The sequence below is a fragment of the Gamsiella multidivaricata genome, assembly GCF_025024155.1.
Source record: "Gamsiella multidivaricata strain RSA 2152 chromosome Unknown BC939scaffold_13, whole genome shotgun sequence".
In the NCBI taxonomy this organism is placed as follows: domain Eukaryota; kingdom Fungi; phylum Mortierellomycota; class Mortierellomycetes; order Mortierellales; family Mortierellaceae; genus Gamsiella; species Gamsiella multidivaricata.
The window spans coordinates 133,850-151,254 of record NW_026251721.1 but is presented as its reverse complement, the minus strand read 5'-3'; the positions used below and the strand labels follow the sequence as shown (position 1 = coordinate 151,254).

General features: G+C 47.9%; 4 protein-coding genes across 4 annotated transcripts; 3 read left to right on the top strand and 1 right to left on the bottom strand.

Annotated features, from left to right (window-relative positions):
- Nucleotides 1–183: 183 nt before the first annotated feature.
- BC939DRAFT_490669 (tryptophan synthase beta subunit-like PLP-dependent enzyme) lies at nucleotides 184–3,122 on the top strand. Its single transcript, XM_051559458.1, has 7 exons — nucleotides 184–415; nucleotides 541–704; nucleotides 834–1,066; nucleotides 1,153–1,442; nucleotides 1,528–1,596; nucleotides 1,692–1,738; nucleotides 1,829–3,122. The coding sequence occupies exons 1-7, from the start codon at nucleotides 370–372 to the stop codon at nucleotides 3,062–3,064; spliced, it is 2,085 nt and encodes a 694-aa protein (XP_051415088.1). The 5' UTR covers nucleotides 184–369; the 3' UTR covers nucleotides 3,065–3,122.
- A 4,406-nt stretch (nucleotides 3,123–7,528) lies between these two features.
- On the top strand, nucleotides 7,529–9,814 carry BC939DRAFT_48979 (uncharacterized protein). The gene is made up of 5 exons (XM_051559427.1): nucleotides 7,529–7,800; nucleotides 8,588–8,717; nucleotides 9,144–9,271; nucleotides 9,500–9,570; nucleotides 9,684–9,814. Coding segments are annotated over exons 1-5 (378 nt in total). The 5' UTR covers nucleotides 7,529–7,798; the 3' UTR covers nucleotides 9,731–9,814.
- Nucleotides 9,815–9,963: 149 nt separating this feature from the next.
- BC939DRAFT_394031 (kinase-like domain-containing protein) lies at nucleotides 9,964–11,388 on the top strand (the record flags this gene model as incomplete). Its single annotated transcript, XM_051552123.1, has 3 exons — nucleotides 9,964–10,410; nucleotides 10,595–10,709; nucleotides 10,931–11,388. The coding sequence occupies 3 exons, from the start codon at nucleotides 9,964–9,966 to the stop codon at nucleotides 11,386–11,388; spliced, it is 1,020 nt and encodes a 339-aa protein (XP_051415086.1).
- Nucleotides 11,389–13,099: 1,711 nt separating this feature from the next.
- On the bottom strand, nucleotides 13,100–17,088 carry BC939DRAFT_474588 (uncharacterized protein; the record flags this gene model as incomplete). Its single annotated transcript, XM_051558431.1, has 4 exons — nucleotides 13,100–14,401; nucleotides 14,489–15,034; nucleotides 15,145–15,329; nucleotides 15,426–17,088. The coding sequence occupies 4 exons, from the start codon at nucleotides 17,086–17,088 to the stop codon at nucleotides 13,100–13,102; spliced, it is 3,696 nt and encodes a 1,231-aa protein (XP_051415085.1).
- Nucleotides 17,089–17,405: the final 317 nt, after the last annotated feature.

Genomic DNA, 17,405 nt, shown 5'->3' with positions numbered 1-17,405 from the left:
GGGATGCATACAACACCCATACAAGAGAACAGTGTTGTGGTAGTGAGTCATCTAATTTCCCTGGTGAGCACAGCGGTTTTGAGGAAGTGGAGCTGAGGACTAATAGTGACATGGGGGAGAACGTGTGCGCGAGAGAAAAAGAAATAAAAAGTGCGGCGATCTATATCAGTCTGCAGAGAATAAATGGAGGCTACTGTGTCAATAGTGCGGCGGACTGCCTGGAGCCTGATTGTAAAATGCAGGTTGTGAGTCAATTGTTTTTATCTTTATATAAATTAGTGACCTCCCCTTCCCTCTCCACACATTCACACCCTCTTTCCTTTCCTTTCCCGCCACCATCACCCTCCGCTCTCATACACACGCATCACAATGGCTGCTCATCTCCGTCAAGTCTTCAACGATTGCAAAGCGCAGAGTAAGCTCCTAGACCCAGCAGTGAACGACTTCCCAACCGATGCAACAAACAACATTCAAATAAACTTTTTCTGCAGCCACTGCCTTCTAAATACTTGATCCTAACCACTCTTCTTTTCATTCTAGAGCGCCCTGCCTTCGTGGCGTTCGTCACCGCCGGATACCCAGAGCCCGGCGACACTGTCGAAATCATGCTCTCGCTAGAGAAGGGCGGTGCCGACATTATCGAGCTCGGAGTGCCATTCACTGATCCGTTGGCTGATGGTCCTACTATTCAGGAGTCCAGCCATGTATGTGATTGAACTCGAACGACATGGTCTTCAGAACAATGACAGGAGATCATTATTGGACCAAGATCTACATTTCCATTAACCATCTGATTATTCCCGCCTGTCGAACTCCATCGTGTATTCCTTTAGGTTGCTCTTCAACATAATGTCGATATCCCAATGTGCTTGAACATGGTCAGGGAAGCCAGAGCCAAGGGTCTTAAGGCCCCAGTCATCTTTATGGGATACTACAACCCCCTCCGCTGCTATGGCGAGGAGAAGATTGTTCAGGACTGCAAGGAGGCTGGTGTTAACGGTTTCATTGTCGTCGAGCTGCCCCCAGAGGAGAGCGCTGTCTTCCGCGGATACTGCACTCAACATGGGTATGTATATCTATCACGCATGAACTTCTGAATTTTGATGGCAAAGAAGATCTCGAATGTGCACTGATTGGTATATCTGTCAACAGTCTCTCTTATGTTCCCTTGGTTGCCCCCTCCACATCCGACAACCGTATTGGTCACTTGGCCCGGGTTGCGGACAGCTTCATCTATGTTGTTTCCAAGCTCGGTGTCACTGGCGCTTCGAGCACAGTGAATGTTGAACTTCCTAACCTCGTCTCTCGAATCCGCCGCTACACTGATCTGCCTCTGGCTGTCGGTTTTGGTGTCTCGAACCGCGAACAATTCCAGGCTGTTGGTGCTCACGCCGATGGTGTTGTCATTGGAAGCAGCATCATCACAGTTCTTCGCAATTCCGGTGAGTTCAAAGGAATTACTAATAAATTACATGGTTTTTTGTTTTCCGAAAGATCGTTTTGCTTACAAGCTGATCGTTTTTGTAGCCCCTGGAACCCGTGGTGAAGCTGCCTACAATTACGCGAAGGATGTTAGCGACCGCACTGGCGCCCCTGGTAATGATCGTGTATATTCTGTATGAAAGTTGGGGAAACAGTACTAATTATGTGGACATTAATTTTTTTTATTTTCTTTTGCGGGGGCCCACTAGACTATAACATCACTCATCCAGACGACCGTATCCCTCCTACCCCTAGTGTAAGACGCATGACACGTCCTTGCTGCGCGACTTCCTTTAAGATCAAACCAAGCGCTAACATAGAACACCCATTATTTCCGACTGTTTAGCATGTTCACTTAATCGACCCTCGCTTCGGAGAATTCGGTGGACAGTACGTACCAGAGGCCCTGGTTGACTGCTTGAGTGAGCTAGAGGCAGCCTATGTCGGGGCTAGGAAGGACCCCTCCTTCTGGGAGGAGTACAAGTCGCACTACCAGTACATCGGTAGACCCTCGGCTTTGACCTTTGCCGACCGCTTAACTGAGAAGGTTGGTGGAGCAAGAATTTGGTTGAAGCGCGAGGATTTGAACCACACTGGATCACATAAAATCAACAACGCCATCGGTCAAATCTTGCTTGCTAAGAGACTTGGAAAGAAGAGAATCATTGCTGAGACCGGTGCTGGCCAGCACGGAGTCGCCACCGCAACTGTTTGCGCCAAGTTTGGATTGGAGTGCATTGTCTACATGGGTGCTGATGATGTGAGACGTCAGGCTTTGAACGTTTTCAGAATGCGCATCCTGGGCGCCAAGGTCGTCACTGTCCATTCCGGCGCCAAGACCCTCAAGGATGCTATTAACGAGGCCATGAGAGATTGGGTTGCTAACGTCACTACCACCCATTACTTGGTCGGATCCGCCATTGGACCCCACCCCTTCCCCACCATTGTCCGCGACTTCCAGTCTGTAATTGGTACCGAGGCAAGGGAACAGATGCTGGAGCAGGCCGGCCGTCTTCCTGACGCCGTTGTCGCCTGTGTCGGAGGAGGAAGCAATGCCATTGGTTTGTTCTACCCCTTCATCAATGACAAGTCTGTCCAAATGATTGGAGCGGAGGCTGGTGGTGCTGGTACTCACACTGAGGAGCATTCTGCCACGTTGGCTACCGGAACAATTGGTGTCTTCCACGGAACGAGGACTTATTTGTTGCAGGACGATAGGACTGGCCAGATTAAGGAAACCCACTCGATTTCCGCCGGCCTGGACTATCCCGGTGTTGGACCTGAACACGCGTGGTTGAAGGACTCTGGCAGAGCCAAGTACATTCCTGTAGACAATGCTCAGTGCTTGATGGGATTCCGTGACCTTTGCCAGACGGAAGGTATCATTCCTGCACTCGAGTCTTCACATGCCCTCTACGCTGCAATTGAGACTGCCAAGGAGTTGGGTCCCGGCAAGGATGTTCTTGTCACCGTTTCTGGCCGTGGAGACAAGGATGTCGAGTCTGTCGCCAAGGCTCTTCCCACGCTAGGACCCATCATCGGATGGGAACTTGAGCTGCCCAAGATCTCTGACAACTATTAAGGAGATTGTCCCATAGATAGCGTTATTGGAGGCGCATATGACCATGCATAAAATCAAGTTCATTCATACTCGTTTTTAAAGTTGATGCTCTTCAACTTACAAAATTGGTGACGCATTGTTGCACGCGACTTTGGACGACGCGTCGCGTCAAAATATTTTTGATGCCTCCCACTTCGCGAGGTGAATAGTACCTACGCCACTACCGATTCTAGACTTTGAACTGTACTCAAGATGAGAAAGGCATGTGGCGCAACAGGCATTGCGTAGGAATGAAGCCATCCGTGGGGAATACATCCCACATATTCACTACACCTTTCCATCCCCCATATTCATCTCTCCTCAACTTCATTGCATCCCTGTTCAACCAGATATCAGTTTGTTCACCATACCATTGCATTTTACGGTATATTATACTAGCGTTATTTACTGGGGGGTGTAATCTAGAAGCGCATTAACGTACCTCTACAAAACCGCGCAAATGCAAAATCTAGAAAGGGCGGATTGACATCAAAGGTACTCTGCTTGTCCCTTGAAAAGAAAGATGGGAGATTTACAATAAAATAGTAACAAAAATGAATAGTGCGACGCGTTAAAGGAACGGTTAAATCCCCCTAGGATGTTTAGCCATTTTTTTTTTGCACCTTTTTTTATCCAGGCTCTTTTAAATGGCTGCTTAAAAGCTTTTTATATAGATTATATGGGCAAGGACTATGAACGAAAGGGAATGTATAGTAAAGGAGAGGGTCAAGTTCAGGGAGCGATAGGAGGGTGAGGAACCGAAAGATGTAGGAAGGTAGACGACTAGTGCGTTCAAATGTTGCATTTTTTTCGCGTTTGCCAATTTTCGCCATTCCGATTGACGGATTGCATCCTAGTTGCAAAGGAAGGAAGGAAGCCTTGACTTTTTGTCTCATTGTGGATGATAATCAGTGTGGTTTGTTTGGATAAGCAAGGGGATACCATGTTAGCTCTTCAAGCGCACTTATCTTACCTGAAGCAACCTTGTAGTAGTTCTCTGCCTGGGCCAATACGTTGCAGTTTTTGCAAGAAGTGGGGACCTTGTGGTGCTGTACAATGGAATCTCTAGGCTGGGGCTTCAGCCATGAAAAAACAGCGTTGTTTTTCTTCGATGCACGCCATTCGGACTAACCTAGTAAAGACCCGCAATGAAGTCTGTGAGAGGAGCGGTTGATCGTGCAGAGGCATGAGGCCCGGAGAGAGTTGTTACCACAAACCAGCTTCTCCGAACAATATGGTATTCTGGCACAAGGCACGACCTTGTTGAAGATGGGCCATGCAGGGGTTAAACACAGAGAAAGATCATAGATACTTCGATAAGTATGAGTACGGTCGCCGCACATGAAAAAAGACATATCTACATATTGCCAATCCCCATGAAGACTGGATAGCGATGCATGCAAATTCAGGGTGAGAAGGAAAACATTCATTCCCACCGCTCTTTGTTTCGTCTTGACATAATGTCGATTATGCAAAGTCTTTCTAGAACGAGGGGCATTACGACAAAGACCAACCTAGTTTTGATACCGTCCCTTTCTGCATTATTTGATCTGTCGTGCCGCATCGGCCCTTAGTGTACGTTGGGCACCCAAGCCTTGTAGGAGCAATGTGGATATCATTCATTGCTCTGAGTAGCTCCCTCTCCCGGTCCACTCGACTCTTTCTTGAACTAACCCTTATCTATATTACGAGAAACCCCTGATTCCCGAAGCATTGGGTTTCGTCATTTTAAAATATATTCTTATATACCAACTTGAGTATTTTGATATGGTTGTCTGAGAGTTAGTAGGAGAAGCGGCTACTTAGACGCCTGCAAGTCTCCTCCACAATAATATGTTAGAAATGGATTTCGAGTCCGCGCTCCCGATGTGTGGGCGCACGTCCTGTTATTTATTAATGTTATTGCGGCGCATGTAGTTTAACGAACATTATTTCCATGAACGATCGACGCAGTGAATTTACGATGAACGACGAAGATCCATCTGCTCCTGTGGCCGTTGTAGGATCATCTTTCCTTTGAAAACGTGGCGAGTCTGAACCGGTGATTCCTGATCTCTAGCAGGTTTGTCCGCCTCGCCGAGCTAGAACGGAGGTCGATGGGCGCTTGTGTATTGTGGACCAGAAGAGAAGCAATAATGTGTACAAGCGCGAATTTTCTATTATGTGGTTCGCAACGGTTGAAAATTTGAATTTAATAGTCGGGAAGGGGATCTTTTTATGCTCTCCTGTTCCCCCTTCCCTCCCTTCCCTCCCTTCCCTCCCTTCCCTCCCTTCCCTCCCTCCCTCTCCCCTTCTTTTTTGTCAATTTCTGTCGAACGCGTGCGTGATCTATAGAGAGGGAAAAGGAAGCTGTAGGCTAGAGACTTGGGAAGGCGATATCATTTCTTTAGTGTGATTATCAAAGCTTAAAAAAAAAAAGAGTGGATGTCTGCATGCTCTTTCTTCAGGGACAGATCGAATCGCTCGGAGGCTGGCAGCCTGTCGAAAAGAATTGTCAAAAATGATGATAAGGAGATCGATGGACGATGTAAATTCCAGCACAAAGACAGCCCTGCTGTATTCAAAGTGGTCAAGCTCGCCGCGCGCATGGTGGCACGCTAAACATGTAAGGTATGTACGTAAATATGTTGCAGTTATTCCCAGGGTACAGTCCTAGAAATACGCTCGATTGTAATTGGTTCGTTGAGGAGACAACAGAAAATGGTTTTCTTTGTCTCATGCGAGCGAGACTCGAATCGCTCTTCGGCCTCACCTCGCCGCCCAAATATTCTTTTACGATTTTCATGTTCGACAGCCAACTTGCTGATGCATTTGGGCAATACACTTTTTTGTGCATGTCTGACCTGCCGCAAACCAACCCCGAGAAGGTCTATCTGTCTTCTCTTTAATCTTCCGCGCCTGCTTTTGCCAGGCTGTTCATGCTTGCTCAGGCTAATAATTGCTAATCAATATACCGCTACATCTCTAGGAGGTTTCGAATCTTCCCTTTAATTGGATCTGATGTCGAAGGTATGTGCTCTAGCACATTTGTTCCTAGACTACTATCGATAGGAGATAGAGCGTCCTCTGCAGGCTTTCAATTCGATTCAATTCGATTCATGTACGAACCATGTCCCCTAACCCTGAACACTATAATTCTCATCCCTACCCTCATTATTCATGTATTAAGGATGGCCCACCAAAACAGGGCACTATTCACTTTGATTTAATATATTTTTGTGCTGCAACTTTCTCTTTACTATTCATTTCCAAGCGCACAGGCCCCAAGAGTCCAAGGATCCCTTTTTCTGTGCCTGTAAACTATTACTGCATTGTAATCTGCAGAACACTATCGGGTCTTTTGGTCCGCACGATAGAATGAAGACCGTAATATATATCACTGTCCATTAGATGTAGCAAACAGTCGCTGGTTCGCTACCTCTTTGCACAAGATATCCATGTCGTATATTCACCAGAGTCAATGCCCGTTGGTATCATAAATACGTTCCTTCAAGTGTATGTTAAACCCAATAAGTCATCAAAGGAATATTCATATACTCTCCGGAGGCGGAGGCGGAGGCACGGCCTCATATCTCTTTCTCACTGATACTCTTCAGCCCATTTCCTCAAATGGATCTAACACAGGTATCGATTTGGTTGACACGGACAATGACGAAGATTCTGAATTTTCTGAGTATAGCATTTTATAAGCAGTGCGGATTCCGCCAACTCTCCATGTCAATCTGTACTCGGTCTGGCCCTTGATACCTCTATACGCGCGCTATTTTCAAAAGGAGTGTATTTTTCAAACACAACGTTGAACGGTTGTGGTTAAATCTATCAGCATGGGATCAAAATCCTTTATGATCCCACCGGAGACTGACGTACTTCGTGACCATGAGATGTCATTCTAGCTCTCCTGGCAACCGCCGTTGACCAAGAGTTGCGAGCAAAATGACGTCTGAAGCGGAGGAAGCGTTTATTTTAGAACCGAGGCTGACTCTCTCGAGTTATTTCTTTGACGCTGCGCGCATCCCTCATTTTCTATCGAGCTGACAGTCTGTACTAGGAAAATAAAGAAGCAAGGGGGGGGGGGGGGGGGGGTGTACAAAGTTTCTGTTTTTTATTACAATTATTACTGAATTACGAAAACTATTCATGGGCCTAGTCGTGCAATCTTTCTCATTCTATCCTTTTCGCGGGCACACACGCACAGGCTACACCCATCTAATTCTCAGAGTATTCAGTTCAGTCTCTATATTATTCTTTTCTATAGTAGTATATGTGTATGTGTATGTTCAGCAAACAACACGCCATGTCTATGTGTCCTCGCACCTTGCCCTCAATCTCAGGACCTGAAAAACAACGCTATCTCTCCTGATATTTCTTCCTTTAGGGATATGTTCTCAATGTACATATAAAAAGAACACGACGGCCACTTCTTGGACCCTCTTCACTTTGCTTTGTTCTTCACAAGACGACATTGACCGTACGTGTTTCTCAAGCCTACCTACCTACCCTCGCTGCTCGTGTATCCCTTCCTTACCTTGAGTTGTCTAGCACCTCCCATCCAACTACGTATCGCCTCTCGCTTCAGTGACATACACACACATACAAACATATACACAAACACACATAAACACATACGCCCACATAATCTCGCACTCACATAGTCGGATCTAAGTCTTTCCGCCACATCTCGCATTATTCCAATCAACAGCAGGACATCTGTCTTCTATGTACGCAAGGTGATCATTGCTTCTCTGTTTGCGTTCGTTTTCTTGTATTATGAAGGGTGGTAGATGGGGTGGAGGAAATATGGGTTTGTGGAAATGCCGTCCATGATCTATCACGTAGCATCTATAGAAAAAAAAAAAAAAAAAAAAAAAAAAAAAAAGGCAGAACTTATCACAACGTGCACCTCTATTGTTCTATCCGTTTGCTCCGACCCAACGTAATGGTTTCTGTGAATCTCCCCCTCCCCCTTTCTGTTCCCCACTTTCCGTGTTCTTCCAGATGCATTTTGTGCGGTTGATATATTTCATACAACAAAAATTATTTCCGCCCCTATACTTTTCTACTTCATCACTTGTCTCGACCATGCCCCCGTGCGCCCATTTGTGGAAATGAATTTTGCCTCTCAGAACGAACAACACAAACGCGAGCCTTTTGATCCTCTGTCAACGAGTATAAAGCCGCTTCCCGAGCTCTGGCATTTTTGGGTAAACACTTGCATCAAACCACACCGTTTGGGTGAAGTGCAGGCTAGAAGAGTGGGGCATGGACATGGTCTGCACTTTTCTGCGGAGAATTCTGAGGCGATCCTGAACTGACCATAGTTTGGGGTTGATAGTTAGAGAGACTGAGCCTTCAGGACTTCCCTCCCTCATATTCACTGAGTACGCATCCGTGTCTATGTTCAATTCTCGCCGAGATTCTCTTCATTCCCTCGAAACCCCCGCCCGTTCTTTTCTCTGCGCATAGACTTAACATTGCTACATTGCTCTCTGTGCGATCTTTGTGCAGGCACCCGATATCCGTGAACCCCCTGTGTTTGCGCCAACTACGGCCTCTTTGTTTCTTTACTATACTCAACTGGGTATTTGCTCTACGCATTTACGTTTCATATGTTACAATCCGCCTCTCTCCATCAGTGGTACAGTACAGTACACGGGAAACGATGCATAATACTTTTCTCGCATTGTGAAAGGAGGGCGATTTTGGTCTTATACTGCTGTCAGCCACAAATGCTTGGACCTCACCATCGACCCTGGCACATTCCAGTCCTCTAGTTTGGGCCCCTAGCATTAAAATTGCACCAGTGCTTATCAAAATGACTGCAAGAATAAGAGAAGAGAGGTGGAAGAGATGGACTTGGAAACACTTCGACTTCTACGGTGGGAGAGGGGGGTTCGGTGCGCTCTTGGGTCCCCCTTGATTATCATTCCACGGTGTGGATTAAGTATCCAACGCGAGGAGAAATACATTTTTGCCTAGATCAACATGACTGGTTACCCTGATCGAATTCAATCCCACGATCGAGGCATTGTCCTGATTGTTTAACATCTGCCTACATCTTCAGCTCTGTTTAGTGGTTCCTCCCATTCGACTCCAACAAAATATAGCTTCACTATCGTACCGCCCGAGAGAACCAGCCAAGAACGAGCGAGCCGTAGCGGCAATCTACCAGCGACAATACATTACACAAGCGTAAGACGATTTGCACACAGACAAACACTCAAAACGCGATCACGACAAAGAGACCAGCTGTAGCACTCGACCGCGGGAGCAAGCAACATCGGCAAAAACCAAAAAAGCAAACGAAAGGCAATAGACACTCTCGTTCTTTGTTCGACCATCCTGCAGATAAAAAGGTCAGGAGCGCACGCAGTATTGGACACAAGCATAAACCTGCATTTTTTCACCTACATACACTAGAACGCCTAGTCTACACTCCCACAACAAACACATCCGCATCATCACCCACCACCCGTTGTCTCGTAAGAATAGTAAGCACCAGCGACTCTCTCTCGTCCACGGCCGTTATTCCTGATCTTTGGTATATATACTTTCCACAAGTCCTTCCCCCTTCTCTTTTTTTTTTTCTTTTCTTGATTCACAGAACTCTTCCCTACGCACCCAGCGCTCATTCTTAGTCACGCCCAGTAGACTTGAGCGTCCCTGAAAGCAAAAAAGGAGGAAGAGACCACAACCCAGCCGTAAGAATCGCAGCTTACCTTAGTTTCCCTATTATAAAAAGACCCCTTTGCCCCCACACTACTTCTTTCTTCTTTTGTTTCAACGTCTTTACCTACCCATATCTCTCCAGCAGTTCTATGCTCGGTGGATCTGAATCGTTACCCCCATCACACCCAGTACAGTACCTCTTTCACACGGACCACATGAGCCCCTCTTTGCAACCCTCCCCCGTCTCTCAGCTGCCACAGACCATCGACAATGGTCGGCTAGTCCTGCAAGACATGCTCGGCTTGGGAGCCTATGGTTCGGTCTACAGGGCCATTGACACTCAAACTGGGCAAAGCTATGCTGTCAAGAGCCTCAACAAGACAGGACTCGACTCTCGACAACGTGCGTTCCAAAACCATGAGGCAAAACTACACGCCACCGTCTCTGGCCACCCCAATATTGCCACACTACACAAAGTTATCGAGGAGGAAAATTGCCTCCACATGGTCCTAGACTGTGGGACAGAAGGTGACCTTTTCTACACCATCACAGAGCGAGGCGAATTTATTGGCAACAGCAGCGCTATCAAGTTGATCTTCAGTCAGATCGCCAGCGCTGTTATGCATTGCCATACAAAAGGTGTATATCACCGGGACCTCAAGGTAAAGAAAGAAATGCCCTATTATCATCTAATCCTCTCACTGTCGCTGTGGTTAGCAATTGGCCAATGAAAGCGGAGGAACACTATCTATATTTTATTTTTGTTGCGGCATGAACTGACCATGGTCTTCCCTTTATTTATTTTATTTTCCTCTCTTCCCCTGGGAATTCAATTTTTAATTGTAGCCGGAAAACATCATCATGTTCGGCCCATCTGTCAAACTCGTAGACTTTGGTCTTGCGACAGTAGAACAGACGTCTAATGACTTTGGCTGTGGTTCGACCTTTTACTTGTCACCAGGTAACACAAACATCCATTACGGTTGAGCATATGTACGACGTGGATAATGTCTCATGAAAGAATAAAATGAATAGCATCAATGTATAGGGGATAGATGGAGCCGAATACTGTAAAGAACAAAATGGACTTGGGCGCATTGGGACATTAGTACTAACGGCAACACTCTGTCTCGCATTTGTTATCGTTGATCATCCGTCCACCCTGCCCGTGACCTCATCTAGAATGTCAAGGCGGTTATATCGAGGCCGTCAAGTCGTACGATAGCGCAGCCAACGATGTCTGGAGCCTCGGTGTTATTCTCATTAATCTGGTCTTTGGCCGGAATCCATGGAAGCAGGCCTGTCCCCGAGACGAGACCTTCGCGGCCTACGTGGCCAACAACGACTTTTTGCAGACCATTTTGCCCATATCTGTGGAGCTGAATGGGATCATCAAGTCTGTGTTCTGCCTCAACCCCAAAAAACGCATCACCCTGCCGGAGTTGGTGAGGCGCGTGCAAGCCTGTGGCTCCTTTACCACGCCCGAGTCCTATGCTTCCTCGCCCAGTGCCACTACAACTGTCGATGCAGCAGCAGCAGCAACAGTAGTGCATACAGCGAGCCATCGTCGTGGAGATGAGAAGCTGTACAACAACGGCGACAAGGAAGACTCTGGCGTTGACCTGCGATCGCTAGCATGAGCACACCGCGTTTATTATTCTTTCCCTTTGATCCAAGCTTGATTGGCCTACGAGAATCATTCGCGTTCTTGGGTCCAAGCGGATCTTACGAACGACATTCATTCATCATAGGCGCATCCCCTCCCGTGCTACAAGGACCCAGACCAAGCATTCTTTCTCACCTGTCTATTTCATTCACCCATTTCTTATACACTTGCACTGCCCGTCATCGCCTTTTCTATTCCTTTTCCAATCGGAACCTCTCTTGTCTATACATCATGGTTTTGTATCAATACCCAAAAAGCGAGGAACTCGTCCGCGCACTTTCGTTTGTATTTATGTTCTTTACATTCTCGTGTCCATATTGTTTTTTTGATAGTTTCATCCGCCTTTTTTTTTTTTATGTTCGCTCGTTCTTTCTACGATTTTAGCCCAAGCAATGCATGTATTTATTTCTCTTTCATTTCGACTTACTTGTACATGTAACTGTAATAAAACCTTTCTTTCGTTGCCATGCTTGCGTTTCAGTTGTGTATAATATAGTATTCAATCCAAAAAGAAGCAATGCTATTACTCTAGATCTTTGCTAGGTACGATTTGGCATGGCACGATTCGCTCATGTTGACGCGGAACCCGAGTTCGCAAATGTCATCGTGGACCTTCGGTCGGTGAATATTCTATCATCGGGGGGAGGGGGAGGGAAGGGTTACGCTGGTCAATTTTTTTTTTTTTTTTTGAAGCACACCACATGTGTAACCTATAATTTTCCCGCCATGGGGAGGTGTAAAACACGAAAACGTGCTATTTTATTTTATTCTATTTTACTTTATTTATTACTACTATTGTTGTTATTATTATTCAAGGCAGACTTACTGACGAACTTTTGAATGGATCTAATACGTGTGTGAGATTAGACCATGTAAACCGCGAGAGAGGGTTCGTTTACAAGATCGTGAATAGGTTTCGTGAGTATAGCGAATTTCGGTATATGAGTGTCAAGGTGAGTACCCCCGATACTTGTTGGACACATGCCGAGAAGTTTTTAAAAAGGAATCGATTGTTGATTTGTTTCGGTTTGTGGGGGTTTACGAGCTGGAAGTGGAGAGGATATGCGAGGGACGCACTGTCTACTGGGATGTGGTAAGGGTCCGCGTGCGGGACAAAAAAAAAAAAGAGAACAGCACATAGATGTAAGACGGAAGACGCAAGACGCGGGTACGGTAAACAGAGCAAGCGAAGTGTGGGGCGTCGAGTACGCCTAATCTAACAAGTAAAAGCTGACGATTGTCTTTGTTCTTGTCAAAGAGCTGTTAAAACAAAAGGGGACGAACAGACCAATTTTTTTTCTTTTAAAGTTTCAACAGAAAAACTCAATTGAGTTGTCGCAATTTTGAGCCTATGATCGAGCAGTTTTACTGTGGTATGCTGCATGTGTATTTTGGTCACGGCCAGACGCACCGCCTGCTGGTTTTCCTGTTCGCATTCGAGACGAGCCTTCAAGTCATCGGCAGTGCTTTAGCCCCATCTGCCTGCTCATCCCAATAGGAAGCCTGCATGAATTGCGCATGCAACTGACTGCGAGGTAAGCTTCATATGACAGGATGTCCCGTCTAGGGATCCTCATCGTTTTATTATAATGGTCATGGTTTCGTTACAGCGCATTGCTGACTTGCTCTGGTCAACATGCATAAATCGTAAATTGTCGTAATTCTCTAATTATTGGCGTTATTTCTTAGGCTTCCATCATGGAAGTGTCCTCATCCTGGAGGTGAGGCTTCTCGTGTCCACGTTGTAATGGCTCGTTCCCGTCACGTTCGTCCTTGTTCACCGAAGAGTTGCCTGACAGGACCGACAGCGACGACTGCAGACCCTTGAGGCCCATACGGACCTCCTCGACCCGATCATGCTCCTTCTCTCGGTCTCGAGTTTGGGCCCTGTCCTCACGTCTTTCTCGCCCTCCAAGTCCGTGCTGTTGCTGTTGCTGTTGCTGTGAATGGCGTACAGAGTCTGCAGACATCAGGTATGGATCACTCTCGTCCTCGTCCTCACCCTCGTTCGCAATATTGCCGCGTCCGCGAACTACTTGAGCTCTATCCAGCTCGCTTCCGGTTCCATATAGATTGTGGTCCTTTGAGCGCTGGTGTTGCCGCTGCGACCCCTGGTGCTCACGGTCATACATGTCCTCTCCCTCCATATCCATCTCGCTATCCCTGTCACGCCGCTGCGTCTCTGGAACCATTTTCGCCCTCGAACGACCATGTCGAGTGTCCATATCCTCGTCCGGCGATAACTCCATTTCCTCGGAACGTGGCGAATAGGATCCATTCGAACGAGACATGGCCATAGTCGATCCAGATTCATGGCCAGAGCGTGCTTCCGGCCCTCTTGCGAGACGGCCATCTCTTTCTCTTTGGTCTGGTTTGGATAATGAAGGAAGTGGTGGCATGGGTGGAAGTGGTGGCGATGAGAATCCAAATCGCTGGAACGACGCATGTTGACCCAAGCTAGGGCTGCTTGCCATCTTTCTCGCGCGCGCTCTGTTGGTCGCTGCCGTCGCCGCTGCTGCTGCTGAGGAGGCAGAGGTAGCGCCACTGGAAGACTGCTTAGTCACAGTCATCGGCGGTGGGGAAGGGATTGTGTGCTGAGGAGGCGGACTTCCAATACGACTCATCAGGCTATCGCTGATATAGCCCTCCCTAGGACTCTGACCATAGATTGGGGATGATGAAGGTGAACGCGCTCGGCTGCTGGGGTGCCCAAATGTAAAAGGTCCAGAGATAGGGCCTGGGCTGCCAGTGGGTGATTGATCCTCGCTTTTGAGTGGTGGAGATGTGATGCGGGATGGTTGGTGGCGCTGCGAAAACGAGCCAAATGTTGTTGTGAGCGGCGTAGATGTCATCCGTTTCAGTGTGCCCCCAAGCACGGCAGAGGGCCCTGGTGTCGGTGATAAAGAAGAGGGATCGAGATGTGTAGCACCAGGCTGCCTGAAGTCGGGAAGGTCTGGTATTTCGTCCATTGTCAAACGACCACTTGCCTAAATAAACAAATGAATGTTAATAAGTAGACCCGTAATCATATCCTATGCTGATAAAAAAAAAAAAAAAAGTGCAGACTACATTACCACTAAGCCAGCCCAGTCCATATACATCTTGATAGTGAGTTCCAAATGGAAATCCTCCGACAGCTCAACGCATCCCCAAGGGTGATCCTTGCACCGGTTTCCATATTTAGTCTGCAGCTCCTGAGCATAATCGACCACCTCCGAGAACTGCACCATCGTCTTGTTCGAAGGTGCTGTAGATGAAGTGCCCAGGGCAGTACCAGTGATGGCAGTAGTGGAGGTCAAAACACTCGAAGCACCGCCCGCAGTGACAGAGGATATTGGAGACGATACTACGCCATTGGCACGTCGATGGCGGTAGCTGCTGCCGCTGCTGACAGGACTTGTCAGGACTGAGCTGCCGACTGTACTACGACTTGCTGGAGAGGTTGAACCGATAGAGGACACTGATGCAGAGGGAGGCGAAAGACGGCTCTGCTGGGCGGCCGCCTCGGAACTACCCCAGCGGAAATGGCTGCTGCTTTCGTTTTCGCGTGCTACAGGCGAAGGTGGCGAGACAGGGTACTCTCGTTGGTAAAGATGGTTATCTGGGGACATTGCAGTCATCTATGTGTAAAACAATGACAAAGGGGAGCCGAAACAGCTTATTCATTAGCAATCATAAACACTGGCGTTCTTCCTGAATAATATGCCTACAATTGCCTAGGATATCTTACAGCCGATACTCGGGCCTGGATCCTTAAGGTGCCAGTGGAGGCATGTCGTTTGAGCGCTATCGTTTCCCGGTGATCTTCGTCCATGTCCTCAAGAGCGCGACCCTCTAGATCCTCTGCGACTCTTGCGTTGATCTCACTCTCATCAAGCTCCTCGCCCTCAGCACTTGTGGGAGAAATTAGACGTGCTATTGGAAATGAGTACAAACCATGCGTTTAGCGATGCCTGCTACTCCCGATCCTTTGCAAAACAATTCATAGCTGAAAACATCCGGCAAACCTACTCATCCTTTCATGTCCAATCTCATGCCGCTTGCGCTTGACATGAGATCCGTTTGAATTTGAAGGAGGCGACTGCTGCACCATTTGAATTTCTGAGCTCGACATAGGAGAACTTGTTGTGCTGGTTGAAGCTGCTGGAGAGATTTCCCCCAAGGCATGGGAATGACTCTTGTAACGTGTTGGGGGAATATCGTGGGATGATCGATCATCCTGGACATGCTGTGATGGCAATTGGATTGGTGCCGAGTGGAAAGGAGCGACTCGGCCAGAGGAATGTGATGGGGGAGAAGGCTGGACTCGCTCAGTATACACATGATGTTGTCTTGAATGCGTAGGAGGTGCTTCATACTGGTGGGGTTGCGAGAAATGTCGTTTGGATCCAACGCCGAATGAAGCGTCCTGTACTCCATGATGCGAATGGTGTTGATGCTGGTACTGCTGGGAACTCTGCTCTCGATAGCTCTGAGAATGTGCGTTGCTGGAGATCGAGAGACTAGCAATCTTGGATGTATCGATCGGCATCGAGTGCCGGGGCGGGTGCACGCTGGAGTGGTACACCGTCGATCCCCCGCTGCCGCCGCCGCTGCTGTCAATCGTGACAGGATGCAGGGTCAACTCCTTTAACAGCGCTACCACCTGTTCGTCATATCGGACATCATCCCATGCGAATCCCAGGTTCTCCTGATGTTTCTTGAGCCCGTTCACGTACCAATGCAGGTTGCTCGATTTGATCCGCTTGGATTGGTGGTGTAGATATTTCAAGATCGCCTCCTTCGAGATCGGGTACAGGGTTCCATCGGGATTCAATAGATTAAGCTCCTCTGCGATTTTTGAATAGGTGCGCCAGGCGGTTGCATATGGGTCCTTCTTCTTGGGGGCAGCACCGGTTCCAGCAGCCGCTCCTTGTTTTGATGTTGATGTTGATGTTGCAGAACTGACGACAATGGGTGCAGACCGATGTCCAGGCCCGGGCAGGTGGCCCGCAGATGTGCTGTGATGCAACCGTGGTTGGTGCTGTTGTTGCAGCCCTGACGGAATTGATGGGGAGGCTGGGTATTGGGAGTAAGGATGCGAGGAGTGGGTGCCGGAAAAGGAGCGTGCATGTGGGCGTTGAGTAAAAGAAGGATCTGAAGATTGAATGATTGGGATTGCCTGATAGTGCTTTGAAGGGTACTCGTCTTGAGCTGGAGGAGAGGAGGGATGATGGTGTGAGGCATGGGTATGGGAAGAGTGATATGTGGGCTGGTGCGAATAATTCTGTTGGTGCGGTTGCGGCTGAGAACGCATGCCATGGCTTTGGCTTTGGTATTGATATTGGTCCTGGTGCTGGTGCTGGTGCTGATGTTGGTGCTGCTGTTGGTGCTGGTATTGGTGCTGCTGTTGATGATGGTGCTGATGCTGCTGCTGTTGTGGATGCTGGGACGAATGTGATCGGTAGTGGCTGTTGCTGCCGCTATCGTTATCAAAATTGCTGTTGTTTGTGCTACCGATACTGCTGCGGTGATGCTCCCTGTGCGGAGGGTTCATGGGCCGCTGATAGGCAGGGGAGGACATGGGGGGTGAGGCCTGTTCCACAAAGTCGCGCGGGTGCTGCCGCTGCTGTTCATGATAATGCGAGCCGTTGGCATGGGCGTGGAGCATGGACGCGTGGCTGGATCGATTCATTATTCTCGATGGGTTGCGGTAGCGGTACTTCGCGCTTCTTTTAGCTGGCTAGCTGATGTACTGAGGACAGGTAAAGGGAAGAAAAAGGGGGAGGACTACGAGGCGGCAAAAGCGAAAGTGGGGTTGGGCATGTTAATTAAATTACTGGGGTACACACACATACACATGGCTCGTGTTTCAGGGGCCAAAAAATAAATAGTATAAAAAGCAGAGGCATGCAGCTGCAATGGTCTGGACAAACAGGAGCGGTGGAGGGTGTGTTTTAATGGTAATGAAAATGTTCAATGAGCGTCAACCATTGAGCGGTATGCAAGAAA

Coding starts and splice junctions, on each gene's coding strand:
- BC939DRAFT_490669 (XM_051559458.1), top strand. CDS start 370: ATGGCTGCTCATCTCCGTCAAGTCTTCAACGATTGCAAAGCGCAGA. Junction 705..833: donor CTATTCAGGAGTCCAGCCAT/GTATGTGATTGA, acceptor GTATTCCTTTAG/GTTGCTCTTCAACATAATGT. Junction 1,443..1,527: donor CACAGTTCTTCGCAATTCCG/GTGAGTTCAAAG, acceptor TCGTTTTTGTAG/CCCCTGGAACCCGTGGTGAA.
- BC939DRAFT_48979 (XM_051559427.1), top strand. Junction 9,272..9,499: donor CGACAATACATTACACAAGC/GTAAGACGATTT, acceptor TACATACACTAG/AACGCCTAGTCTACACTCCC. Junction 9,571..9,683: donor CCCGTTGTCTCGTAAGAATA/GTAAGCACCAGC, acceptor CTTGATTCACAG/AACTCTTCCCTACGCACCCA.